The 27,494-nt window shown below is 44.9% G+C and overlaps 1 protein-coding gene and 1 long non-coding RNA gene across 9 annotated transcripts; one reads left to right on the top strand and one right to left on the bottom strand.

The window, feature by feature from the left end:
- Positions 1-50: 50 nt before the first annotated feature.
- SLC16A11 (solute carrier family 16 member 11) lies at positions 51-5,234 on the bottom strand. Of its 8 annotated transcripts, none has more exons than XM_033091280.1 (5): positions 5,058-5,231; positions 2,488-2,717; positions 2,081-2,224; positions 1,155-1,922; positions 51-1,067 (listed from the first exon to the last, which is right to left on the bottom strand). In XM_033091280.1, the coding sequence occupies exons 2-5, from the start codon at positions 2,690-2,692 to the stop codon at positions 838-840; spliced, it is 1,347 nt and encodes a 448-aa protein (XP_032947171.1). In that variant the 5' UTR covers positions 2,693-2,717; positions 5,058-5,231; the 3' UTR covers positions 51-837. The 8 variants fall into 8 exon arrangements, with proteins under 8 accessions (XP_032947171.1, XP_032947174.1, XP_032947172.1 ...); XM_033091283.1 differs by having other exon boundaries at positions 2,488-2,698; XM_033091281.1 differs by lacking the exon at positions 5,058-5,231 and adding an exon at positions 2,944-3,204.
- Positions 1,851-25,714, top strand: LOC117013810 (uncharacterized). Its single transcript, XR_004421377.1, has 4 exons — positions 1,851-1,932; positions 2,084-2,154; positions 3,325-3,429; positions 25,609-25,714. It is a non-coding gene; the product is annotated as an uncharacterized LOC117013810 (long non-coding RNA).
- Positions 25,715-27,494: the final 1,780 nt, after the last annotated feature.

Raw genomic sequence — 27,494 nt, 5'->3', positions numbered from 1 at the left:
GTGGAAATCAAAGGCCAAGAGACTTATGACTATGTTTTACAAGTGATCTCTGGTGTTGCCTACTAAGTTTCTTCTCTGAAGACAGATGTTTGGGAAAGAGGGATGCTCCTTTGAGATAAAACTGAATAAGAAAACTGGATAATAATCAAAATCCCAGAAAGAGCCCATATGCTTGGGTTGGTGAATGGGGTCACGACTTGAGGGGTGGAGGGGAGGTGTCCCAGAGCTCTGGTGACCCATAGATTTTAACCCTGGCCTCTGCTCTGTGGATTACAGTTCCTCCCACTTTCCCACTGACCTCCCTCTTTCCCACTATCTCCTGTGTCTTAGAAAAGAAATTAAGAGAATGGTGGGGACACAGTGTGTGTGTGTGTGTGTGTGTGTGTGTGTGTGTACACGTGCATGTGCATGTAGGGGAGTAGTTTGGGAGAGGGAGCTAAAGCTGAGAGAGCTGAAGTCTGGGTCTAGGATTCTTGTACTTATCTCAGGCCAGTAGAAGGACATTGAGATTCAGGAAACAATTTTGAGTAAGTGAAATGAGGATGGAGTAGGTAGCACCCATGAGGCCCCCTCCCTCCCAAAACAAATTGAAGCTGACAGGCAGACAACTTCTCAAAGATTCCCTGTTATATTGGCAACAACTTGGGTACAGAGAAATGGACTGGCTGAACAGATAGATACCCTTCCCCTCCCCCAGGGCTTAGTGTTTCTTTCACTCAGCTTCTTTGAATATCTAAAGTAGAATGTTTTCAGCATCCTAGATTGGTTCACAATTGGAGCTTGCAGGAAAACCAGAAATTCTTTATTGGGGGATGGGCTCAAACCAAAAGAAAATGGTCAACAAGCGGTGTCTAGAGTGGAGTGAGGGTTTCCTGGGGAGAGCAGGGCAACTTGAGGAATGGGGAGCAGCTCCCCCCTCTCAGGGGGAGCGGTGGCTGGACTTGAGGCTGGATGGCACGAGGGCATCGCCCCAGGCAGCCCCATGTAGATGAAGCTGCCAGAGAGGACCAAAGAGCCACACACGAGGAAGGAGGTAGTGAAGTCTCCTGTCTCATCTCTTAGGAAGCCTGAGAGGAAGGGGAAAGGAATTTAGAGGCCTCAGATCCCAGGGGCAGAGGATGTTGGCGAGGTGAAATGGTGGCTCAGGTCCTTACCTGACAGGGGAGGGCCCAGAAGCCCCCCAAGGCTCATCAGCATCATCACCAGCCCCGTGGCCTGTACAACACCTTCGATGCCCACTAGCCCCGGAAGCACACCGAAAACCAGTGGGGCGTAACCGCCGGCGCTCAGCCCGTAGGCCCCAGCTGTGGCCAGCAGAGAGCCCTCCCAGCCCTCCTTGTTTCCCACTACCGGCACCAGCCCCACGGCCAGCAGCCCCAGTCCTGTCAGAGCCCCAAACACCGCCAGCAGCCGTGTGAGGGGCACCCAGCCCTGGTCCGCCAGCCACCCGCAGACCAGCCGGGCGCCTGCATCTGCCACCGCCGCCACCGCCACCACCAGCGCTGCTCCATACCCCCCTAGGCCTTGGTCTAAAGCGTGAGGGGCCAAGTGCACATAGGGGACGAAGTACCCACCCCCCACCATGGCTGTGCCCAGAGCAAAAACTAAGAAGGAGCGGCGAGTGAAGAGATCTAGGCCGAGGGCAGCTAGGGGTCCGTGGGGTGGTGCTGGAGGGTCGCCAGGAAGCGCTAGGGGTCGCAGAAGGGCTCCACAGGGAATGAGGTGGAGGGTAATGGCACCAAGGAGGAGCAGGGCCCCCCGCCAGCCGACAGTATGCAGGAGGAGCTGCAAGGCGGGGGCCAGGAGCAGCGAGGAGGCCCCGCTGCCCGTGAGGGCCAGCCCCACAGCCAAGACTCGACGGCGGGAGAAGTAACGGGAGAGGGTCCCGACGGCAGGGGCAAACACCAGGGCCCAGCCGGAGCCTGTGAATGGGTAAGATGGGGTGAGGACCAGGGATGCCTGCCCCAATAATCCCAGCCCTGCTCCTTGGAGGGGGCCGCTGTCCGGTTGGCCTCCAGCCCCCAACCAGCTCCTATTTTCACCATTACCCCGTAATGACCCGGGTATCCTCTCCCCTCACCAGCAAGGACGCCCAGGCCAAGGTAGAGGTGTAGCAGACTGCCGGCAAAAGCCGAGAAGATGAAGCCGAGTGAGGTAAGGATGCCCCCAACCATCACCACCGGGCGTGCTCCCCAGCGGGTGCTCAGTGCGCTGCCCACTGGGCCTAGAAGGAGGCAGAGTAAACGGAAGACACGCCCCTGAGCCCCAAAACTCGATTCAACACTTCTCATTGGCTGTTTGCCTAGACCTAAAACTCTTCCCCTAGCCTAACAGCTCCTCCCCTTAACCTCATGACCCTCTCTTCTAGAATTTCGTTCCACCCGTCGCCCTTTCTCAGGTTATCTGGTAATCAGGTGGGTCCCCCACCACTACACTCAACGACTCCTCCACCCCATTCCTGCCTCCCACCTCGGGGTCCCCCCTCACTGGCTGCCTGCTGCACGGCTAGGGCCAGGGCGCTGACCCACGCAGTGTCCTGAGCAGTTCGGTCAAAGTGCTCCGCGAGGTCAGGGAGGGCAAGGCCCAGGGAACGCAACAACCCGTAGGAGAGCCCATTCACCACGAAGGCTGCGGCCGCCACCACCCAGCCCCAGCCCCCGTCTGGAGGTCCGGCCAGCTTGGGGGTCATCATCGCTGTCTGGGGGAGGAGGGAACACCTGTGAATGAAATCTCCATGTCTGTGCCTCTTCTAGGGACCTGGCATCCCTGACACCCAGCCTCTGGGGGCTGCTTGCCCAGGGAGGGCTCGTCACCCTGAGCACAAAAGGGCGGGGGTGGAGGGAGCAGGAGCTGGGCCTGGGCATAGAATTCCTGGGTACGAGTGAGGTACCGGGACTGGGTGACATCCTGGCTTGGGACTGCCCTTCCCGCCACACTCCTTACCCCTTACCCGATCTCTCCGGGCGATGAGGGGAGGGAAAGGGCGAGGAATGGCTCTGCCTGATTTCTCCCCGTTTCCTGTGCGGGCCGGTCCACAGAGGGGAGTGTGTGCAGAGAGGGAGCCCAACTTGGCTGGGCTCTCTCGGTAAACAGATCACTGCTGGGGGCCTGAGCCACCTGGGACGCGGTGGTACACAGGGCGGAGGCGAGTTGAGACAGCCAATCCGCGGAGCCCAGGGTGAGGCCAGAAGCTGAGTCCCACGGGGATTAAATCTCTCTCTCTCTCTCTCTCTCTCTCTCTCTCTCTCTCTCTCTCTCTCCCCTCCCCCCCTCACGGAAATTAAATTACACACACACACACACACACACACACACACACACCAGCCCCCGAAAAAGCAAGGAAAGAATGCCACCCTGCCCATGGCCACGCATCTGCCGCCTGCTGCACACGGAGAAGACGCGTGGATTGCAATCCCCAGCAAGCTCAAGGTTGGTAGGCAACGCACTGAAACGGGGAGGGGGGGGTCCCCCAACGCCTGAGGCAATGAGTAGTTTTGTTCTCAGGAAACGTAGCTGGAAGACCAGGTAAATCTTGGCTATCAAATTACAGACCTCCACTGAGTGCTTATTGCACGCTCTACAAGAATATGCCCTCAAAGATTCAGGTGAAGGAAGAGGACTCCCTTATTATGTATGAGGGGCTGTGATGTGCCAGGAGATTTTTACACATGTCCTCTCTTCATCCTCACAATAACCCTGTGATGATGGTGCCATCCTCATTTTACAGATGAAGTAACTGAAGCTTCCAGAGGTTAGGTGACTTGCCCAAAATCACCCAGCTAAAAAATGGTGAAAATATTTGAATTTGGGTCTGTCCAACTGTGGGACCATACAAGCAGAACAGACCTACGACTGAAACAGAATTTGCCACAGTGAAAGGACATGATGGCCTGGAGACAGTTTGATTCCAAATTGGCCTGCAAATGGCAGAGCCTTTTCAGAGCCAAAGAGTTTATAATTCTAAGATAGGGTTTACTGGGAAAAGAAAGGATCCTTGTGATTGGAATCGCTAAAGATTGAGCGATTAGAATTTTAAAAACAAAGTAAGAAATCCAAGAATTGAACCCAGGTACTGATTTCTTGAAAAACTTCATAAAAATTATCCTTTTTACATTAGGATTAAGGTTACCATTGTTTTACTTCAGCTATTTGAATCAAGAGATGTGTTCTTTAATTATGAAACAATATCAGAAAATTCAGCTATTTACAGTTTGGAGCATGTATCACCCAAAAGCCACATGATGGCAGTACTTCCCAATTGTTGAGAAGTATCTGCAAGTAAAGAAAACAACAGCTTAAGTAGTGAAACTGTAAACCTAACAAACACAGCCTGACCTTGATGACTCTCTACAGACAATAGGAGGGGGAGAAAAACTCAATTTATGAGGTCTGACAATTAAGTTTGTGAACTTGTTGCAATGATGTTGCTAACCTTTTTTGATATCAGAGGAATTGTTCATTATGAATTTGTACCAACTGAACAAACAGTTTACCAAGTTTACTATTTGGAAGTGCTAAAAAGGCTACGTGACAAACTTTTTGCCAATAATTCATGGCTCTCACATTACGACAATGCACCATCTTACACAGCACTGTCTGTGAGGGAGTTTTTAACCAGTAAACAAATAACTATTGGAACACCTTCCCTACTCACCTGATCTGACCCCAAATGACTTCTTTCTTTACCTGAAGACAAGGGAAATATTAAAAGGAAGACATTTTGATGACATTCAAAACATCAATGGTAATGTGACGACGGCTCTAATGGCCATTCCAGAAAAAGAGTTCCAAAATTGCTTTGAAGGGTGGACTAGGCGCTGGCATCGGTGCGTAGCTTCCCAAGGGGAGTACTTCAAAGGTGACTGTAGTGATATTCAGCAATGAGGTATGTAGCAGTTTTTCTAGAATAAGTTCGCGAACTTAATTATCTGACTTTGAACTTTGGGTGTAAAGCCTTTCACAACTAAAAGTAGACCCAGGATACATTTCTATTCCATTTCCCTCCTCTTTCATATACCCTTCCACCAGCCATAGTCTTACCTGCTCCATGGACATACCTGTCTTTTTCTCACTCCTGAATTCTTGCATATGTCATGCCCTCTGCTTGAAATGTCCTGGGTAGGGCACAGGAATCCACGAAGGTTTAAGATCCTGCCACGTATATCGTAGGAAAGTGGTCTCACTGGTTTCTCTAGCCTGGGTTGCTGTTGTAAAAGGCACCTGGGAGGTGGAGCTAGCAGATCCTCAGCCACCGACAAGGGCACTGAGCCCACTCCTGAGATGGGTGGCGAGGACTCTGTCCCAAGTTGAATAAAGCCAACTGAAACAAATTACTCCCTCTCTGTGGTGAAGTAGAAATGCAAACCAAAGAGGAGACAGGGGCCCTCTAGGTCTGGGAGTTGTATAGTTATGCTGAGCACCTTTAAAGGATACTTGCGAACCCAGAGGGTGTCCAGAGCCTGGGACTGGGGTGATTGGTTGTGAAAGAGAACATTTCTCTTCTACCTCAAGTTCCCTATATTCTTAGCCAAAATTGCCATCACTATATGTCTTCTGCTCATGGAGTTTATATAAAGTTGAAATTGGGAGAATGGATTCCCAAGCTAGACTTCCTGGGTTTGAATCTCATCTCTGCCACTTATTAGCTGTATTATTGTGAGCAAATTTTTCAATCCCTCTGTGGCTCAGTTTCCTCATCTCTAAAATGGGGATAATAATAGTAGCTACCTGATAGGGTTTTTAATAAGGATTAAATGAGTTGCTGTGTATACATGTATGAGTAAGGAACATAAAACAGTGCCTGGAACATGATGTGTGTCAGCCCCTATTGCTGCTATTGTTGTGACTTGGAGAAATCTGACTAGACCTTTCAGCATCACTGTGCTTTCACTACTTGTCTACATCTACTAATGTCTCAAGGTCAAAGATCCACATTGGTCTGCTGAGCTCTCAGTAGAACTACACGGGTTGTAAGATGTGAATAGCCACAAAAAGGTTAAATGGGATTTTTTTTTTTTTATGTGGTGAGTGATTTTCTTAGCATTTTCCAGAGTTCATAAGAAAATCCTGGTCTCTCTATCTTGACTCTAAAAACAAAAGAGAAGAAAGGAATCAAATTAAGTTTTGTTCATTCACTCCTTCAAACAAAACATAGACACCTACTATGCCAGATGCTATGCTTAGGGCTAGGGATAAAATTATAAATGATACAGTCTCTCCCCTCCAAGCTCCCAAAATCATTAGTAGAGAAAAAGTGAAATAAAAAAATCTCAGCACAAGGAGAGGGACGCGCACCATAGAGTAGTGCATGGGAGGAACTGACTCATTCTGCTAGGGCTTGCTGGGAAGGCTTCACAGAAGAGGAGCTCTTTGAGCTGGGTCTTGAAGGATGAGTAGGAGTTTGCCAGATGGATGTGTGGGCAAGGGCATTCCAGGCAAAGGGAACAGACTGTGGAAAAATCACAAAGGGATAAACCAGCTTGGCACATTGTTTATTGTTTGGAGCGCTGTAAATAGCTGCTGTATGGAGAACAGTGAGGGTAGAGAAGAACAATGTAGGGGCAGAAGGTCCCATCATGAAAGGTCTTAAAGGTCAGGTTAAGGAATGTAGATGTTTTCCCAAAGACTGATTCACTTGGACATAGCTTTCACGAATATTCACTAATACTGGAAGCTGAACACAGAGGAAAGAGGACTTATACCACAGTTAAGGCGTCAGGAGAGTCTGGGGTTATAGACCGTTCATGTGTGGGAAGTTTCTCGGAAATATCTTGTTTTACATTGAAAATTCATGTGGAATTTTGCATCCTCCTTCATAGTCTGGTGCATATTTTCATAGGAAAATAATGTTTTATATGACTAGATACATTATTTATGTTTTTCTCCCCAAGTCTTCTCCACTGATGGTGCAGCAGGTTTTCCTCTCGGAAGGCCTCTGAACAACTCCTAATCTGCATTAGATACCTCCCCCTTTGCCTAATTAACCCTCGTGAGAGCACTTCTCAGACTGCGGTGATATCATTCATTTTTATCTTTCCCCTATATTGCCCTGGAGGTGGAACCTTGCATTCTTGGTTTCTGGATCTTTGACACCCAAAGGTGCCAAATGTGAATGACGAATGACTGAATGAGAGAAACACTGAACAAGGGACTCAACAGGATGTGGTACCATCACACGAAGGGGTTGTTGATGGACCAAACTGATAATGCTTGCCCACATGGAGAAAGTCCCAGAAGTAGATACTGAGCCAGGTCGAGTCTTTAGGGAGATCAAAAGAGAGGGTCAAGGTCTGTACGTAATTTGCTTTGGGGACTACAGGATCTGGGAGTGTGTCTGTATTTGTGGACTCTGAAACTGCTCTGGAGTTTTCTCATGGGAGCCCCTGTGAGAGGTTTTGGGGGCCTCAAGGGTCTGCAACCTTGGGGAAGCCTTGAACTGAGCCTAGCCATTCCTTGGGTACACCCACTGGGGGCTCCCTCTATAGAAGGTGGATGGGAGGGAAGGGGACAGGCAAGGACAGATGGTATTACCCACAAGAAACCTGGCTCTCTTTGAGGTACACAAAAATATGAGACTTTGTGGTGTTTGGCCCAGCTGATCTTGGGCTTCTAAGTGCCTAATAGAGCTGCCTCTCACCGCTCACCCACCAGAATCCTTTCCTTCCCTAGCTCACCGAGAGACCAGGCCATGGGAAGTCAGCATACACCTCAAAGCCCAGACCCAGGGTCTAGAAAAGTGGAAGAAGAACTTGACCCGGGAAAGGAGGAGATCACAAGGTCAGGGTTTGTGGTTCAGGGCCAGGGGAGCACATCTGTTGAGGTGCTCTGCACTGGGAGTGGGGAGTGAAGCAGGAGGGTAAGTGCACTCACTCAGGCAAGTGGGGCTCATTATGTGCAGAGAACACATCTACACAGGAATGGAGAACTGACATGAGTCTCCTGAACTTTGTGTTGGGACTGGGACTGGGGAAGGAGTCTGCTGAGTCTAGGGCTGGGGGAGGCCATGGTCAGGTAGAAGTTGGCACTGATGAAGACAGAGCTGAGGCTGAGCTAGGTTTCAGACAAGACCTGGAATGGGTTGGGATGGGGTGGGAGTCCTACCCCACATTACTTCTCTCATCCCCTCTACCAAGTCCATTTCCAGTGCATCTTCCAATCCAGTCCCCATGCCTTCCCTCCGTCACCATCCCCCACCTCCCTAGCCCCCTTAAGTGCTAAAGGTCTGGAGCCTCTGGACTACCCAGTCTTCAGGAGGGGCATCAGGATGGTGGAGGAAGCACCCAGCTAATATGTTTGAGCCTGGTCTGTGTGTCTAAATCTCCAAATGTGTCTTATCTGGCATTTTCTGATTCTGGGACTTCGGCCAACATCTATGTCAAAGTTCTTAGCTGTAAATCATAGGCACTCGCTCCAAGTTATTTAAGGAGCGAAATGATTGATTACAGGATATACTGGGTAGATCTCAGAATTATCAAGAAGGCTAAAGAACTCAGTTTGGCAGAACACAGACTGCCACAGGGCTAAATGGGTCGCCAAGGCTGCTGCTGTCACCATTGGACACTAGATGTCGCTGCTGGCTCTCTGCGTCCACAATGCCTAGAAACTGTTGCTGCTCGGAAGTGTTCTCTACTTTATTCACCACTAGCTCTAAATCCAAGTCCAGGGTCAATATTGACCCTGAACCTTCGTCATGTGCTCTCATTGTGGCTGGAAGGGACACCAAGAAAGTAAACACTTGGTCTTTTCAGTGTCTACAGGTAGATAGGTTCTGCCTCCCACCAAAAAAAATAAGGTGGGACATGTCAACCATACCTCAATAAAGTAGAATAATAGTAATAATAATGATGATGATGATAATGATAATAATAATAAATTTCTCAAACGGAGGAAGAATTTCAGGTGCAAGGCAGTCCAAACATCCACTAAAAACCGGTTGTCAGGATAGGAATGGAATTTGAATCGAGACAGCCATGTGCATGCATCCTGCAAAAGCAAACATGGGGAATTGTTAAAAGCAAAGTTCGTGATTCTTAACTCCAATATTTTCTAGGCATCTAGATTGTTGGTGAGACTTCTGCTAAATAAGGCTTGGAAAGGAACAGTTCAACTCTAGGCACGTGGTAGGCACTGTACAAATGGAATTTCCCTTCCATTTCACTGCCTCCCGTTTTCTAGCCCCAGGTAGTCACCCCTTCATCTCTACTTCAGTCCCATCTTTACTCCAGTTCCCTGTGCTCCTCATGTCTTGATTTGAGAGGGGACAGTCACACCAGAGGGACAAGAGGTGATGTCTATCATTTCCTCCCTGTAGTATCCTGTTTCCCTGAAAGTAAGACCTAGCCAGACAATCAGCTCTAATGCGTCTTTTGGAGCAAAAATTAATATAAGTCCTGGTATTATATTATATTATACCCAGTCTTAATAGTAAAATAAGACTGGGTATTATATTAATTTTTGCTCCAAAAGACACATTAGAGCTGATTGTCTGGCTAGGTCTTATTTTTGGGGAAACATGGTACCCAAACTTAGCTACCTCTGAATTTTCTGGGCCCTCTGTCAGCCTTCCCAATCCCAGCCTGGGACCTCACATCTGATTGAAAGGACTCAGCCTCTTAGGGGACTCCGTTGACAACGCCTAGATCTGCCATGGGGTTACAGTGGCCCTGGGGGGCCAGAATCTACTTCCCAGCTGAGTAGTGTCAACCAGGATCAGAAGCCAAGGTGGGAGGAGACAGGCAGTCAGATAACAGGTGTCCTGAAGCTGTAGGAATGTAAATTGGACATTCTGCAGATCTAACGTGTAAGGCAGAGTTGTCCAGGCCTGTTCTTAAGGTTGCAACATGGCTGTAGCAGTTTCACATATGACATTCAAGTATAACAATGTTCAGAAGAAAATGAGCACATCGCTTTCAGTGTATCCCCCGTGGCAGTCAGGAAATCTTTGCCTACAGTCCCCAGCAGATAGCTCTTCATCCATGGCCAAGTTTACATCCCTTGTCCATGATTAAGCCAGCCACTGACAAGGGGGATGGCACCACCATGACCGACTTACTGTCATCAGGTCCTACCTCTGGGCCTGTGCTAGAGCCAGATTCACCTAAAGCACATGACTATATGGAGTAGAGTGGGTTCCTAAATACCATTTCGGGTCAGTAAGGAAGGAGAAAAAAAGAATCAGTGTTGAATAGGAAACCAAAAGTGCTAAGCCATCTATGGATTCCCCATTGGTGCCTGAAGGGACTTGGAGAGGTTGGAAAACCAAAGATTACTCTGGAGGAGTCCATTCCTCCAGACTCTGCTGTGGACTTTTTCCTTGTTACTATTAATGAGATTTGTTCCCTCTGATTTTTACCACAAACTTCTCCCTCCTCCACCACACATACACACAAGCAACAGGAAGAAACACCTATACTCTGTATAAAAGACCTGACATAATGAATGGCATGAAGTGGGCATCAATATAGCAGCAATAAATAAATACATTTCTCTTCTCCCCCAGTCTAGATGTCCACACTCACATCCTAACTGGTCTCCTTGCCTCCAGCTGCCCCCAGCAATCCATTCTCTTCACTGTAGCAGAGTGATTTTTTTTTCCTCCAAAATTCAAATCTGATCTATCCACAAAGGCTCCCCACTACCTTCAGAATAAGCTGCTGTCTTCTTACCCAGGAGCACAAGGCCCCTTATGTAAATTCATCCTGAAAACCACATCTTCAGAGCTCTCTCTCTCATATCCTCAGCTTCAGCCCACTCAAGTGGTAAATGACTAAAGCATGAACAGGCATGGCAGGGCTAAAAACCGGATGTAACATCACACTAGTAAAATCTGAGGAGACATTTGAGGCTCTTCAGCAGCCATTTTTCTAAAAAAAAAAAAACCAAAAAAAACCTTAAAACACAATATTTGGAAATATAAGGAAATTTCTAAAATTTAATAAAGGGTGTTTCTCAAAAAAGGCAAATATCCTAAAAAGAAAAATCATTATACCTATTTCATTAAAAAGGAATACCCATTATCACCATTATTACCCAACAATGTCCAGAGGTTCTAGCAAGTACCAGAAAGGAAGTACATATTGATAAGATTGAATACCTAGAAAACACAAGAGGCTCTAGTATAAAAAATTATCAGAATCAATAAGAAAATTTGGCAAGATGGCTGGATACAAGATATATAAATATAAAACAGTAGCTTTAAGTTCATTTTCTAGCAATAGGAAAGCTAAACTCCTACTACAAAACACCTAAAAGTGCTGGATAAAAAGAAAGAAATTCCTTTTAAATTAGTAGTTTAGCTAGAAAAAAAGATTCTTACAGCTGAAGCATGAATCCAGGGATGTAAGCAAAGGCTAAAGCAGATAGCCACCTGAAGAGCTGAATACAGTAATACGGAATTTCAAACGAAATGCCCATGTGGGCCGCAAGCAACGAAGGCTTGGGCCCACGAGGTGAGGAGTCAGACCATAACAACAGCCTTACAAAGTACCACAAAAGGATGAGAAGGAAGCTGGTCTTCCAGAGAAGAAAAGGAGATTCCCATAAAAATTCATAACCATCTGCCTGCCGTTAAGCAGGATCAGGGCACAAATACACGTCATTTGAAGTCCAAGAAACGTCCAGCCGAGTGATTTATTTAAAGTAGTCTCAGCCTGGAAGGACCTCAGGCACCTAGCAGAAGCAAATACAAATCATCTCTGGAAGAATATACCACCAGACCAGACCTGAAAGAATCTGGGGAGACAAAGTTCCAAAAAACTAAGACCTTATAGTGTTAAAAAAAAATAAAATCACAAAACAAAAAGAAAATAGGACCTCAGGAATGAGAATCAGCAGAAATAACAAACAGCAGAATAGACCTGTGTGGAGTTTAGATGTTGGAAGTTTTTGGAAAATACAAAATAATTTTATCCAATAAATAGAAGAGAGTTTGAAAACATGAATAAGAAAAAATGCAACTGCTGGAAGAACTAGAGAGATTTCCACAGCAGTTGCCATCGTTTCAGGCACAATAGTGAGCCTGAGACCTGAGCTGGTCCACTGCCCAGTGGGTGCTGGGGCTGGTGAGGCTGCCCATGGCAACAGTGTCTCAGAACAGCAGTGTGGAAATGGCCACGGTGGGCACCTTCCCTTCGGAGGAGCGGAGGAGCCGGGTTGAGTTCCCTCAGATTCCAAACAGAAGATCAAACGTTTCATTAATTGCCTACTTTATTGGAATTCTACAAAATGCACTATTTGGACATTACAATGTTGATAGAACTAGTTTCCAGGGCCAGGCAGGGAAGTGGGGGTGATTCTCAGGCAGAAAGAGCCAGAGAACGTGTGATCCATCCCTTCTTTGACTTTAATTAGTGTGATATAGATTTTGCCTTTAAGAAAGGAGCCACTCTGAGAATTCAGGAAAAGCCTGAAGAGCAGTGGTGGAATGAGGACAGCAAAGGCAAGAGGGGGTTAGTCGTTCCAGTCCCTTATGTTGAGAAGTAAAGACCTATAGCCATCAGATTAGCTTTGATTTGCAGTCAGTGAACTGGTAAAAGTCTTAGGATTAACATGAGTGGTCAGATGACAGGGGACTGTAATGCAAACAAGGTTACTTCCCATTTACTAATGTCCATCTGCTGGATTAACAGAACCTGATGAGGGCTTCAGCAGAGAATAGCTCAACAGTTTTGCTGACAGAAGGGGACAATGTTTTTTAAGGTTTTTTGCAACTGCCATCTATACAATTTCTTACAGATGTTTAAGGCTGTCTAGTTTATATAAGCATTCTGTTCCTTATGATCTTCTAGGACAGAATTACTCCATTCCTAGTTGCAGTTCACCATGGTCAAGATATGAAACTGGAGAGTTAATGTGTTAACTTCTGAATTGGCCAATTATAGGCGGTAGTGGCTATGCGTGTGTATATAGAAGGGTTAGTGTCTTGCCCCTTATTCTCAGGCAGTACAAATCAACTGGTGGAAAACTGATGGTTTCAGGAGGATTGTGTACTGCTTATCTTGATTAATGTTTTCTTTTCTCATTCTGAAACCATTCTATCAAATGGCAATAGACTGTTCCCATCCACCCCCATGAAGTAATCATGAAGTGCATGAGTAATATATGATGGGATTGCTTTTTCACTTATAAAATATGACCAGCTATGACTCACTCTGACATTTCAAATCCTAACAATTCTGGAGGGAGGCATGACTAGATGTATTTGTCTTCCTTTCTAGCCAGTGATTCATACACTTTTCTTCAGATTCTGTTCGATTCCTGTCCTTTCCCCCCCAAACTACAAGTAGGTTAACTCTAAGAGAAGTGTGTATTTTCATTCCAGATGAGAAGCAGGGTGTGCAGAGCACTGTACTCAGTACACAGCATTAAGTCAGCATTGGGTCCACGAAACACCCACTCTCTGCCTTCTCCCAAGGGGTCATACATAATACAGTCACACTGCTACAGCAGTTTAATAGACTCCATACTCTTGGCTTTCCCTTCATAGTCATGAGACAGCTACCATTGCCCCAAACATCATGTCTTCAATAAGGAATCATCCACGGCAGGAATCTCAAGCAGGGTTCCTCCTTGACACATCTTCCTTTTTTATCAGGAAAGAAAATCTTTCACAGACGCCCCAGCAGGTTTCCAGATCCTCAAATGTCATTGACCAAAACTGAGTCACAAGTCTACCCCTAAACCAATACTGACAAAAGAGAGTGGACTTTCCCTAATAGGTTTAAATCAATCATAATTCAGCCCTTGGTCTGAATTATGTGAACAGAGGAAGCGGCCACCCTGAACTGGTTGCTGTCCTAGACCTGTACAGGAAAGAACTGCAAATGACCTTGGAGAGTGTTGGCCAAAGAGCAGAGAATGATGGTCTGCAGTGAGAAAGGAGAATAAAGCTGATGGCGAAGTGAGGAAAGAGGCCCTCCGAGTTCCAGCTCCCTTTCCAGTCTATCTCAGGGCTTCAGCCACTTCCCCGCCTTTGAGTCACCTTTTGGTTCCCTAGCGCTGCCTTAACAAAGTTCCACAAAGACAACAGAAATGTATTATGTCACAGTTCTGGAAGCTAGAAATCTGAAGTCAAGAAGTCTGAAATTAAGAGGCTGAAACATGTAGGGGAGAACCCTTCCTTGTATCTTTCTAGTTACTAGTGATTGGCAGGCCATCCTTGACTCCAGTCTGCCTCCATGGTCACGTGGTTTTCTCCCCTGTGTGTGTGTGTCTCCTCTCTCCTTATGTGGACAGAAGTCATGTTGGAGTAAAGGCCCACTCTAATATGACCTCAACTAATTATACCCGCAAACACCCTATTTCCAAAGGTCACGGTCACAGATAGTGGGGGTGGGTTAGGACTTCAACATATCTTTTTAGAGAGATACAATTCAACCCATAACAGGTTGTGTGAGACACTCTTGTATAAGTAATGGTCTTTTTCCATTACCTAAATCCAGAGATTTTTCTGTAGTTTATAACCAAAGAGTCCTTCTAATATAGGACTGTAATAGGGGTTCAAACTAGTCCAAACAAACAAGTATCACACCATCCCTTTCTCCATCTCATCCCCTCCTTACCTAAGATTCTTGGTTTCCAGAAGCAACTTAGAACAGTTTTATCTCCTTTGAACCAAAGTCCTTTTTCAGAAGAGGGTCTGGTATAACTTTGAATACCAGAGGGTTTCTTTGCATAATTAGAGAGCCAGCATGGGAAGTTTCCTAAAATTAAGGAATAGTCTTTTTTAAAAATGTATTCTTGCCAGACAGAAGAAAATTCAGGGTACTGATGGTGGTTTTAATTTGTGAAAATGTAGCTTTTAAATAACACTTTTGGGGGTGGCCGGATGGCTCATTTGGTTAGAGCACAAGCTCTTAACAACAGGGTTGCCGGTTCAATTCCCACATGGGCCAGTGAGCTGCACCCTCCACAACTAGATTGAAGACAGTGAGATGCTGTTGAGCTGCTAGTGGGTGGCCGGATGGCTCAGTTGGTTAGAGTGCGAGCTCTTCACAACAGGGTTGCCGGTTCAATTCCTGCGTGGGATGGGGGGCTGCACCTTGCCCCACCCAACTAGATTGAAAACCACAACTAGATTGAAGGATGGTGACTTGACGTGGAGCTGATGGGTCCTGGATAAAACACACTGTTATCCAATAAAAATTAAAAAAATAAAAATCATTAAATAACATTTTTTTTGGTTCAATTTGCAGGCTTCCTGATGTGCCAGATTAGTTGTGCTTCCTCCCGGTCCGTGGCCCTTTTTCTGGATATTGATATTCTTAATATTCAGAACCTGTCACTAATGGCACACTCTTATCTAACCCAACCCACTCCAAGCATTCTGATTTTTCAGAGCTGGGACAGTCTCCCTTTTGTGGTGCCTGTGACACTGCCACACCCAACCAGGCCAGAATTGTTTGATTTTGTCTTTGCTATGGGAGGGACAATTACAGTGTGACCTTGACTCACTCATTCTAAACTGGGAGAGTATGTGCAAGTTGATGAAAATTTTTAGTTAGATATTTTCAATGTCATTTATTTGCTTGTTTTTAAAATTAAAAATACACTTTATGCAGTTAGAAAATATCAGAGTGCAGAAAGATACTACATGAAAAGCATGCAATAATATTTACAGTAGATGAGGTTCCCAGCATCAAACCTTGGTGTAACCAATTCCTGCCTACCACTCAGGTGCAGTGACTGCTCTTCACACTGTCTGCCCTTAGTTAGGAGCAGATATGCACATAAACCAAGACACAAGATTCAGCTGGATCTCTGAATGGATTTTCAGAACTCATGACAGAAGCAACATTCTGAAAGCCAGGTGATTCTAGATTTGCAAGAGCCAGGCTGCGGAGGAGACAAAAGATTTTTCGAATTCCAAAAGTTTGACTTTCAATATCAACAGCCAAAGTCACAGGAAAGAGCAAAACCAGGACCTCAGAGATGCAGCCCAGTGGAGTGTGTGCACCCCGAGCCCATGCAGGGTAGTCAGATCCAGCAGTCAGGAGGTGAGTGGGGTGTGCACTGTATGCTGTAGGTATCCTCACGTCTGCCCCCAGGCTCCTTGAGGACGGGGAGCCAAGAGGGGAGTGGGACTGAACTAGTTCAGTCCCCCAAAACTTTTAGTGATAGGCCTGTCTCTGGGGTATTCTGCTTGTCTTCTTATCTTTCCTAAACCTCTGTTCATTTTCACTCTCCAAGCACTTGACATCTTCATACTTCATTGACATCTTGGGCCAAAGTGATCTCTGAGGCTGTTGGAGCTGAGATGGAGGCAGAGAGGGGCTGGCCTGGGCAGGTGTTAGGGCCCCTTTGGGAGGAGCCTGGAATGAGTGTTGGAGGTAGGTCTAGAGCTGGTTCTGAGGTAGGAAGTGAGGCCAGGTGGAGACTGAGTCTGGTGTTGGCACTAGAATGGGGACAGGGCTGGGTTTGCAGGTGAGGTTAAAACAGGGATCAGGCTTGGAATTGGATCCAAGGTTGAGATGGGGTTGGGACTGAAGCTAGAATTAAGATGGGTGTACGATTAGGTATGGTGTTTGAAGTTGAACGTGAGATTGGGTCTCAGGCTAAAATTGTGAAAAGGGCTCATATTGGGTCTGGGACTGAGTTTGAGGCTGAGGTTCAGGGTGGGGCCAGGCTGGAGTTGTATTTGGGATTCAACTTGAATTTAGTGATGAATTTAGAGCTAAGGTTGGGACTGAAATTGGGACTGGGGGTTGGATTCAGGCTGAGGCTGAGCTGGAGTTAGAGACATTGTCATGCAGGGTGCCATGCGGGGTCTCTGTCCTGCTCCCCACATAAGAACACAGGACATGGTGAGATCAAAAAGGAACACCCACGGAGCCATAGGTAGGGGAGTCACACCACTATAGTCTCACTGGCGGCTGGGTTGGAGACACAGGAGGCAGGAGCCACATGATCCACAACCCGCCGTCCACTTGTCTCTGCCAACCAACCTCACTTGCTAGCTGCAATCCGTGCTTGCTAGCTTAGCCACGGCAGTTATATCAGTGGCTAATGGCTAACCGGTAACAGCTGATGGCCAGCTATTCACAGCTGATGGCCATTTACTACCCGAGCCAGCACCTCCCCACGTGAGGCCGAGAGCCTGGAAACTGCTCTCTGGGACTCTGTCCCCACAACGTGATTCCTGGTTTCTTAGGCAGTGCAAGTATCAGGGTCAAAAAATTTTGAATGGAGGGCCATGAGGTTGACAGATTCCGCACAAGTGACTGAATTCTTCCTGTCTCTGTGTGGAGGGGCCCAACATTCTGTACCCTGAGATTTCCTAGCCCCTGGCCATGGACAGTAAGTCAGAAGGGGGATGGAGCACAGACAAAGCGTTATGTAGGTGGCAGTGGGGGATGATCTCCACTTAGCACCTCTCCTCCAGGGTGCTATTCTTCCGCTTTTCCCTTCTTTCCGGCTCCCCAACTTCCTTATTTTTACCACTTGAAAGGGGGAGCAGACCAAAAGGGGCCAAGGGTGAAGTTTGTTGTTTCCCTCTGCCACATCCTTTTTCACTTCTTGCCTCCGAATTCCCCAAAAGTGTTGAGGTCTTCAGATATTTTTGACTCAGGTCCAGAGGAATCCATTTCTCTTATCTTGCCCAATGCGAACCTGGGTTCCTAGAATGTGAACCCCTGATTCAGCATTGTCAGGTGACTTAACCATCAGGCTGGCACAGCTCTGGCCTTTCCTCCACTCAGAAGTAAAAGTCAACCAAGGACTGAAGAACCTGGGGAAGGAGGAGAGAAGGTAACAGAGAAGAGGATTTCCTGGCTGGACCAGGAGGGGAGGAGCCAGGGACAGGAGCAAATTTTTATTGAGCATCAAATCTGTGAGGGGGATTGTGCCAAAAACTTGCCATACATTAACCATTCAATTCCTACAAGAACTTTGGGAGGCATTTTGGATGATTAACTGAGGTTCATTGAGTAACGTACTCACTCTCATAAGGGAGAGAGCCAGGATTCAAGCCCAGCGCTGCCTGATACCCTGGCATGGGCTCTCTGCACACATACACACTCTCTTCATGAAAGGGATTCAGTCCCCACCAGTGAGCCCTGTAAATCCTGCTAAGAGGGATTCCTTGAGTCCATGCACACATCCCTTTCAACAGGAGGGAACTTGAGTGTTTTGAAAGGTGGAGAAGGAAAGCCAATATATTGTAGCTTATATATTATATATAAATAGCATCATCAGCACCTTGCTTTTTAAAAATTAACAATATAGCATAAACTTCCCTCCATGTCATAAATAAAGATATATTCCACTCATTTTAGCATCTGCATAGAGTCTTATTTGTTCTTTCTTAGGTAGGGAAATGATTGTTATGTTCAGGGGAAGGCAAGGAGGCTGGGGTGGCTGGAGTGGACTGAGCAGCGGGAAAGGAGCAGATGAGTTTGGAGGGTCAAGAGGTGTGGAGTAATTGGGCCTTGAAGGCCACTGGAAAGGATTTGCCTTTATTATCAGTCCAACAGGAAGACTTTGGAAAGTTTTGATATAGGAATCACATGGTGGGGCTCATGTTGTAATATGATCATTCTGCCTGCTGGGTTGTGACTCATAGACAGGGCAGCAAGGATGGCAACACGGACCAGCTGGGGTCATTGCACTATTTCAGGTGAAATGCAATGATGGCTTGACCAGAATAATAGAAATGGCATGGGGGAAAAGTGTTCCCCCACATTCTGGATATGTGAGTGTTTTAAAGGTACAGCAGTCAGGATTTGCTAATGGGTTGGTTGAGGAGTTTGAGGGAATGACAGGGTCCAGCGTAATTCCAGGTATGGGGCTTGAGAAACTAGAAGGATGCAATATCAGTTAATTGAGATAGGGAAGATTGTGAGAGAAGCTGGTTCAGTGGGTAGGATGGGGGAAATAAGCTTTGTTTTGGACATGTTGAGTTTTAAAAGTTTGTTGACTTTCTACTGGAGATTTAGTCTTTTTTTTTTCCTGTGTTCTTTGGTAAACATCTATAATTTTTTCAAAAAGCTTTTGTCAGTCTCAGCAAAATACAGATGGCAACACAAAAGGATTTAACTGAAAAGAGTTGATGCCAAGGGACATTTACAGAGTGTAAGCAGGAATGAGAACAATAAAGGTGGGTGACGCCCCTTGTGACTGGTGAGAAGCAATGAGCCCATACCTAGGGGGACGGCAAAGGAGAAAGGAACGTGACATTGGAGCCCTGAGAGGTTTTGGAGCATGGAAGCGGGCCACCTGGCAGGAGAATTAGAAGGGAGTTCCACCAGAACTATGACAACTAGAGGAGAGCAGGAGAACCAATACACAACAGTTCTCTTTTCCTGCCCTCTGAGCTCCTGTCAGTGCCTCCAATTGGAAGGACCGAAAAGGAGGTCATACGGCAGGGGAGTTGTCATGAAGCAGTTCATAGTGATCAGCTTCCTGGAGCACAGCAAGTCAGGAAGGAGTGAATAATGTTTCTAGAGAGAGACTCAAAGAATAACCAGCATAGTCCCCTACTTTCACAACCCAGTATTCATTTTTGTTTTTCACTTGGTGGAAGAAATTCACATCCCCAACAAAAGGGGGGGGGGCAGGTGGGTAAATGCAAGTGGTTTACGTATCATCAAGTGGTGATGATTATTTAGTCATACTTTCAGCAGGAACCTAAATGCAATGTTAGCCTTAACAAGTACATTTTATATAAGTTAGTGGGGGGAGGGAGAATTTATTAACATGAAATACAGTTCTGCTGCTTTTTCCAGTAGCTGGTCGTGAGGCATAGAATGGTATACATAGCTTCTTTCTTCTACCCTCTTTTCCATGATCCCTTTATCATGCTAGCACCGCAGTTTATTAGGGTTGTTTTTCACTGGTAGACTAAACAGACTTTCATCCTCACACAACAAAAGCCCTTATTGTTCCTGTCTTGCCTCCGTTGCCACTGAACATTGTCACTGGTTGTAGAACTACTGAAGCCACTTCAGTAACTCCTCTGGGTTTCAGATATAGTCCTCCTTGCCCCCACAATGCAACAGCCTCCCCTTTTCCCCTGGGTCTTTGGGATCAAACTCTTCCTCTAGAATAAGAATCCTCTGCTCTGCCTGTAATTGGTTCAGTGGCATAAGGAGACTAAAATGAGCAGGAGTTATTCTTAGATTGTGAATTTAATTGAACAAAGACTATTTTCCTCATGGGAACATTCTTTCCTTGGACACTCAGATCTCCAAACGCACTGAGCCCAAGATTGTGCGATAGGAAGCCAAAAATCCATAAATGGAGTATTAGGTATATTATTGAGATGACACATTCCCACCTCCATACCTTGGTTTCCAGACTTGTGCATTGTCTCCATGAGGGATATGGAATCATATATTGTATAAGGCATATGCCATATCCTGTAGAACAGCACCGCCAATTATATAGGTTATTGTCTCCCAGCTGGTGCTGTAACGGGACTTTTAAAAAGCTATCCTACCACTCAATTAGCCTATCTGTCTGAGTGCTAGACACATGGCAATACCATAGATACCAGTGCACTGCTTCACTTCCTTCATTATGAACTGAGTTCCTTAGTTGGAGCTGATAGCATGAGCAATAACATGGTACACATATGTCCATGAATGGAGGTGCTCGCAGAAGCATTGTGGGAAAGGAAGTCATATCCATATTCAAAATATATGCTAATTCCTCTGAGTACATATTGCTGCTCCCTTCATGATGCATAAGGTAAATGACACTATTTGGGGGTGAAGTATTGGTCTCTGCTTTGGGCAGGTTAGACACTCAGCAGTAGCAATAGCCATGTCAACCTCGGAAAGGAAAATCTTCATTTTTATGCTAGTGTATAGCTTATATCCCTGCTGCCATGGTAATTTTCTACATGAGTCAATTGAGTAAGCACCAAGTAAAGTTGACTGCCATTCACAGGACAGGTCATGTGATCTACCTGGTTATTGAGAGGTACCTGTCCTTTGGTGGGCATTTACATGGGACAAAAATATCTTCCCCCTCTATCCCCATTCTGAGATGTTCAGCTATATATCTCTCCCCTCAGAAACACTTGTTTTGTTTTTTAATTGGGGAATATTGGGGAACAGTGTGTTTCCCCAGGGCCCTCAACTCCAAGTCATTGTCCTTCAATCTAGTTGTGGAGGGCGCAGCTCAGCTCCAAGTCCAATCGCCATTTTCAATCTTTAGTTGCAGGGAGTGCAACCCACCATCCCATGCGGGAACTGAACTGGCAACCTTGTTGTTGAGAGCTCACGCCCTAACCAACTGAGCCATGCAGCCGTCCCTCCAGAAGCTCAGCAGCAGCTCATTGTCTTCAACCTAGTTGTGGAGGGCACAGCCCATTGGCCCATGTGGGAACTGAACCAGCAACCCTATCGCTCAGAGCTCATGCTCTAACCAACTGAGCTATCCAGCCGCCCCTCAAAAACACTGGTTGAGATTTCCGGTCAAGATGGTGGAGTAGGTAAACATTGTGCTTACCTCCTCTCATGACCACATCAAAATTACAACTACAACCATCATTAAGAATCTCCTGAAGTCTAGCTGAACTGAAGCCCCTACAACTAAGGACAAACAGAAGAAGCTACCTTGAGACTGGTAAGAGAGACAGAGATGGGAAAGGGGTGGTCTCACACCTGCATATAACCATTAAAAATTGGGAAGGATATCATGGCTCTGGAAGTCTCCTCTAAAGGAGTGAGGGGAACCAGACCCATACCAGGCTCCCCAGCCCAGGGTTCCAGTTCCAGAAAGAGAAGTCCCCATAACTTCTGGCTGTTAAAATTGTGGCTGAGTGAGACAACTGCAGCTGCAGTCTGAGGCGCTCCTCTTAAGGGGCCCATGCATGGACTTACTCGCAAACAGACTCACTTGTACTGAGCTCCAGCTCTTGGGCAGCAGCTTGAAAGGCGCCAGGGACAAAGAGAAACTGAGTAGTCTAGCCTCAGGGCAAGGGCTGGAGGGGCATCTTTCTCCTGGACGGAGGAGTTGGTGAAAGCCATTGTGTCTTTGTTGAGCTCTCTCCTTTCCTGGGGTACAGACGCAGGTTGCTGCCATATTTCCATCAACCTAGCTAACACCATATGTTCACCTGACCCTGATAATTGCCAGAGACCCCACCCCACCCAACTTTCAGCCACAACCAGGCCACTTCCAGTGGCTTTTCTGTACAAACAGCCTGCCTTGACTCATTCTGTGGACTTTCCTAAAAAATCTCACAAAGGCCCACAAAACCCAAACAAGCAGCATCTGCCCTCAGCATATCCTGTACATTTTACTGAGCATCCCTAAGCCCAGCACTAGTCACAGCTGCTTTCAGTTCATGACTGGGCCTCCTGAGATACCTCCAAGCCCAGTGTGGGTGGCAGCCATCTGTGGATTGTTTTGTGGCTCATGCCAGATAACCCTGGGCAGGGTACAGGTTGTGGCTGAACTTGGCCTGAAGGAAGACCCCTCCCAAGAGGCCCTGGGAACCAGCACACCCAGAGGACAGCTTTGGACCAAGCTGGAGCATCACCAAGCTGCCTCCAAGGAGGACACACCAAAAAGGCAGACTGAGCAAGCACCAGAGCCCTGTTAAAGTGAATCCTGCTCTGTAGGGTCAGTCCTTGTGCGACAGATCCTGCACTGTAGTAATGGCCAATACTCAGAACTAATAAGCCCAAGGGTAAATCACTCCCACGGATGTGCAAAGAGCAACCGAGGTTCAACTACAACAGGAGGGCACAAATAATCAACACAAGTGGCCACACCTAGGGCACCCAGCACTGCTGATCAGGGAGACTGTACCACTGGGCCCCACAGGATACCTACTACATAAGGCAATTCTACTAAGACCAGGAGGCATAGCAGCCCTATCTAATAAATAGAAACAAACACAGGAAGGCAGCCAATATGGGGAGACAAAGAAACATGCCCTAAAAGAACAGAATAAAGTTCCAGAAAAAGAACTAAAAAAATGGAGACAAGCAATCTACCAGATGCAGAGTTCAAAACACTGGTTATAAGGATGCTCAATGATCTCAGGGAGAACGTCAACAAAGAGATAGGAAACATAAAAATGGAGATAGAAAACATGAAAAGGAACCAGTCATAAATAAAGAATACAATAACTGAAATGAAGAATACATTAGAGGGAATCAACAGTAGATTAAATGAAACAGAAGATGAATCAGTGATTTAGAAGATAAGGTAGCAGAAAACACCCAATTAGACCAACAAAAAGAAAAAAGGATAAATAAATAAATAAATAAATAAATAAATACATAAATAAAGTTTAAGAGGCCTTTGGGACAACATCAAGCATCCCAACATTCACATCATAGGGATACCAGAAGGAGAAGAGAGAGAGCAAGGAATTGAATACCTATTTGAAGAAATAATGACAGAAAACTTCCCTAGCCTGGTGAAGGAAATAAACATACAAATAGACATACAAACCCAGGAGGCGCAGAGAGTCCCAAACAAGATGAACCCAAACAGGCCCACACCAAGACACATCATAATTAAAATGCCAACAGTTAAAGACAAAGAGAGAATCTTAAAAGTAGCAAGAGAAAATCACTTAGTTACCTACAAGTGAGCTCTCATGAGACTGACAGTTGATTTCTAATAGAAACTTTGCAGGTCAGAAGGGATTGGCACAAAATATTCAAAGTGATGAAAAGAAAGGACCTACAACCAAAATTACTCTACTCAGCAAAGCTATCATTTAGAATTGAAGGACAGATAAGAGCTTCCCAGACAAGAAAAAGCTAAATGAGTTCATCGCCACTAAACCAATATTACAAGGAATCTTAGAGGGGCTTCTTTAACATGAAAAAAAAAAAGATAAAAAGTATGAATAATAAAATGTCAATAACTATATTTCTATCAACAATTACTTTAAATGTAAATGGATTAACTGCTCCAATCAAAATATAGGGTGGCTGAATGGATAAGAAACTAATACCCTTACATATGCTGCCTGCAAGAGAGTCACTTCAGATCTAAAGACACACACAGACTGAAAGTAAAGGGATGGAAAAAGACATTTCATAAAAATGGAAAGAAAAAATAAAAATCTGGAATAGCATTACTTATACCAGACAAAATAGACTTTAAAACAAAGGCTATAGCAAGAGACAAGGAAGGACACAGTAATCCCATTTCTGGGTATTTATCCAAAGAAACCCAAAACACTACTTTGAGGGGTGTGTGTACCCATATGTTCGTTGCAGCATTGTTTACAATGGCCAAGATGTGGAGGCAGCCTGGGTGTCTGTCGATGGATGAATGAATACAGAGCAGATGGTACATATATACAATGGAATATTGCTCCACCATGAAAGGGAATGGGTTCTTGCCATCTGCGGTGACATGGATGGTCTTGAGGGAATTGTGCTGAGTGGAGTATGTCAGACAGAGAAAGACAGAGGCAATGTGATTTCACTTGTATGCGGACTCTAAAGAACAAAATGAACAAACAAACAAAACAGAAACAAACTCATAGATGTGTACAGAGGACATTTTAATGTTGTCAGATGGAAGGAGAGTTGGGGGGCTGGGTGAAAAAGGGGGAGAGATTAAGAAGTACAAAGTTGTTCTTACAAAGTAGTCATGGGGATATAGTTTATAGCATAAGAAATATAGTCAATAGTATGATAATAACTAAGTATGGTGTCAGATGGGTACTAGATAGGAGGGGGGTTGTTGGCAGGGTGAAAAAGGTGAAAGGATTAGGAAGTACAGAAAGCATAGGGAATATAATTAATAATATGGTAGTAACTATGTGTAGTGCCGGGGAGACTAGACTAGTCAGGGGAGTCATTGCTTAAATTATATAAATGTCTAACCACTATGCTATACACCAGAAATTAATATAAAATAATATTGAATGCCAACTGTTATTGAAAAACTAAAAAGGATGGGAGGGAAGGGGAAGGGGAATAAGAGGTTCGAAGTTCCAGGTATAAAACAAATAAGTCTTGGGGATGTATGTAAATGTACAGCATAGGGAATATATGAGTACTTAATAATATTGTGGTAGCATAGTACAGTGTCAGAGAGTTGCTGGACTTACCACTTTTTTAGGTATGAAAATGTTGAATAACTATGGTGTATACCTGAAACTAGTATAATATTGTATGTTAGGTATATTTAATAAAAATCTTAAAAAAAAAACAACAACCTTGTCAACAGTTTTCAAATTTTGTTCTTCCCAAGGCACTGACCAGCTAGTGAACTCATTAAGTCACTCTCCATAAATCAATATAATTCCATACTTCAGGCCATATATCCTTCCACCTAATATGGACAACCAAATATACTGCCTAAGATCTGCTGGTTGAGAGGATTCCCTTCACCACTGCCTTTAGGCTATAGTGCAACAGCCATATATTTATTTGTTCATAGATGCTTTCACAGCTTGAAAAGCCATCTTCAAATCAGGGCTGCAGTTTTCACTCTTCCATTAAGTAATTATATGGATGTCTCTGTGATGAGCTTTTCATCACTGAATATTTTGTGCCAATCCCTTCTGACCTGCAAAGTTTCTATTAGAAATCAACTGTCGGTCTTATGAGAGCTCACTTGTAGGTAACTAACTGCTTTTCTCTTGCTACTTTTAAGATTCTCTCTTTGTCTTTAACCATTGAATATTAGGTGCCAGTGGATATGCTGAATTGTTTCAGTAAAGATAATTCTATGTGTGAAGTGAACAAGCTACAGCAAAGCGTTAGGAACAGCTGCAGTGGAAATATGAGCCACCTGCTGAAGCAATTATGCTTTCTGGATTCATCTTGTATGTATGAAACATTTATATTTTACAATTTATTGAAATGCACATTTAATTCTATGATTTTGATCATCAAATAAAATCTAGATCATGATGGAGATTTTGGGTTGCATAGTCACTTAAAGTTTCATTAGGTATTGAATCTCTACCAAGCCCTAGGAGCAAGCCCAGGAGCTGCTTTTCAAACGGAAAATAGTGGTAAATGAATGCGGGCACTCATTGTTTTATTCCAATATCCTAGGGGTCCACACTGTGATTCCCATATTGGGATTCGCCGGAGGCTCAGTATAGTACCCTTCTTGCCTTAGACATTTCCAATAGGATTGGGTCTGCTCAGTCGTAAGGCCTAAACAGCAGAAAACCTTACCCTTCAGTTTAGATCTGATGCAAAGCCTTTTCTCGCTCTAGGCCTTTTGTAGCACTGGTAGCCTTATAGGTTACTCAGTTAATGGCTCAGAGCAACAAACGGCATGTGCTACATTTTCTCAAAAATTCAAGGACATTCAAAGCATCTTGCCTTTTTCCTTCTGATGGATAGTGCAAGCGTGGCAACTTGGCTCTAACTTTTGAAGGGCAGCTTGACATACCCAAGACCAGTGAAATGTTAGCAGAGTTTATCCCCCTCCTCTAGCATACATATGTCTTACAAATACATCGAGGGAACCTGCTCCTTCCTCCTCATCTAGTCAAATTAGTATAATGTTATCAATATATCACCATGATATTATGTGCAACATCGGGTGATAAAAGTCCCAGGTGCCCCCTAGACTATATCATGATAGAGAACAGTAGAGTTGGCATTGAGTTGACAGGGGAGTTGACACAGCTCATGTATATGCTATATGATAGAGAACAGTAGCATTGACACAGGTGAGAGAGTGAATGTGCACTGCTGTGTTTGCCACCTGAAGGCAGATTGTTTTTCATTATCTTTGTGGATAGAAATTTAAAAGAAAGTGTTTGATAAGTGAATAACTGAATATTAAGTGCCAGTGGATACGCAGAATTGTTTCAGTAAAGATAACGCATCTCGAAACTTATTTACAATTGCATCACAACTTACTTAAGTTTTATAATGCTCCATAGATAAAATTTTCCTAGACTTTGATAGTCTAATACCACATAGCTCTAGGTAAGCTGACCATCCTACAGGAGGCTTATATATGTTCGTTGCTACTTCGTGATGCACTATGTAAATGAATCAGGACAAATGCCAGCTTTTTGTAGTGATAAAGAAAAATGTTTTGAGATTATTTATGATCACAAGGGGATTTCTTAGAAAAAAAATCCAAAACTTAGAGATAGGCAAAATAGTGAATGCATGTCTATGATTGCTGTACTAGAATATTGTCTAAGAGACTCACTCAAGAATGATCTCTTTAGGGGAAACATACATTTGCTTGACTTATTTGTAATATTGATTAGTATATGGTCAGACTATAGAAAAGCTAACAGCAAGGCAAATGATTCTTGTCCAATAGCAATGCAAATAAATTCTGTCTGGTAGGAAAGATTACCTAAAGATTACAGGTTTATTGCCCTGTAGAGCAAGTAAGTATTGCATCTAATTTAGGAATCTTATTCCAGCAATCTTTTTTTCTATTACTATCAATATTTCTGTCTATTTTATATTCCCCAATATTAACTTTACCATCATATTGATGCCCTCATTATTATTGAATTAAGTAACATTTAATTGACTTTAAAAATATAATGTATAAGTTAGAAAATATAATACATGCAGAAAAAATAA

This window comes from Rhinolophus ferrumequinum, chromosome 21 (assembly GCF_004115265.2).
Source record: "Rhinolophus ferrumequinum isolate MPI-CBG mRhiFer1 chromosome 21, mRhiFer1_v1.p, whole genome shotgun sequence".
NCBI classification, from domain to species: Eukaryota; Metazoa; Chordata; class Mammalia; order Chiroptera; family Rhinolophidae; genus Rhinolophus; species Rhinolophus ferrumequinum.
This window is presented reverse-complemented; position numbering and strand designations above follow the sequence as displayed.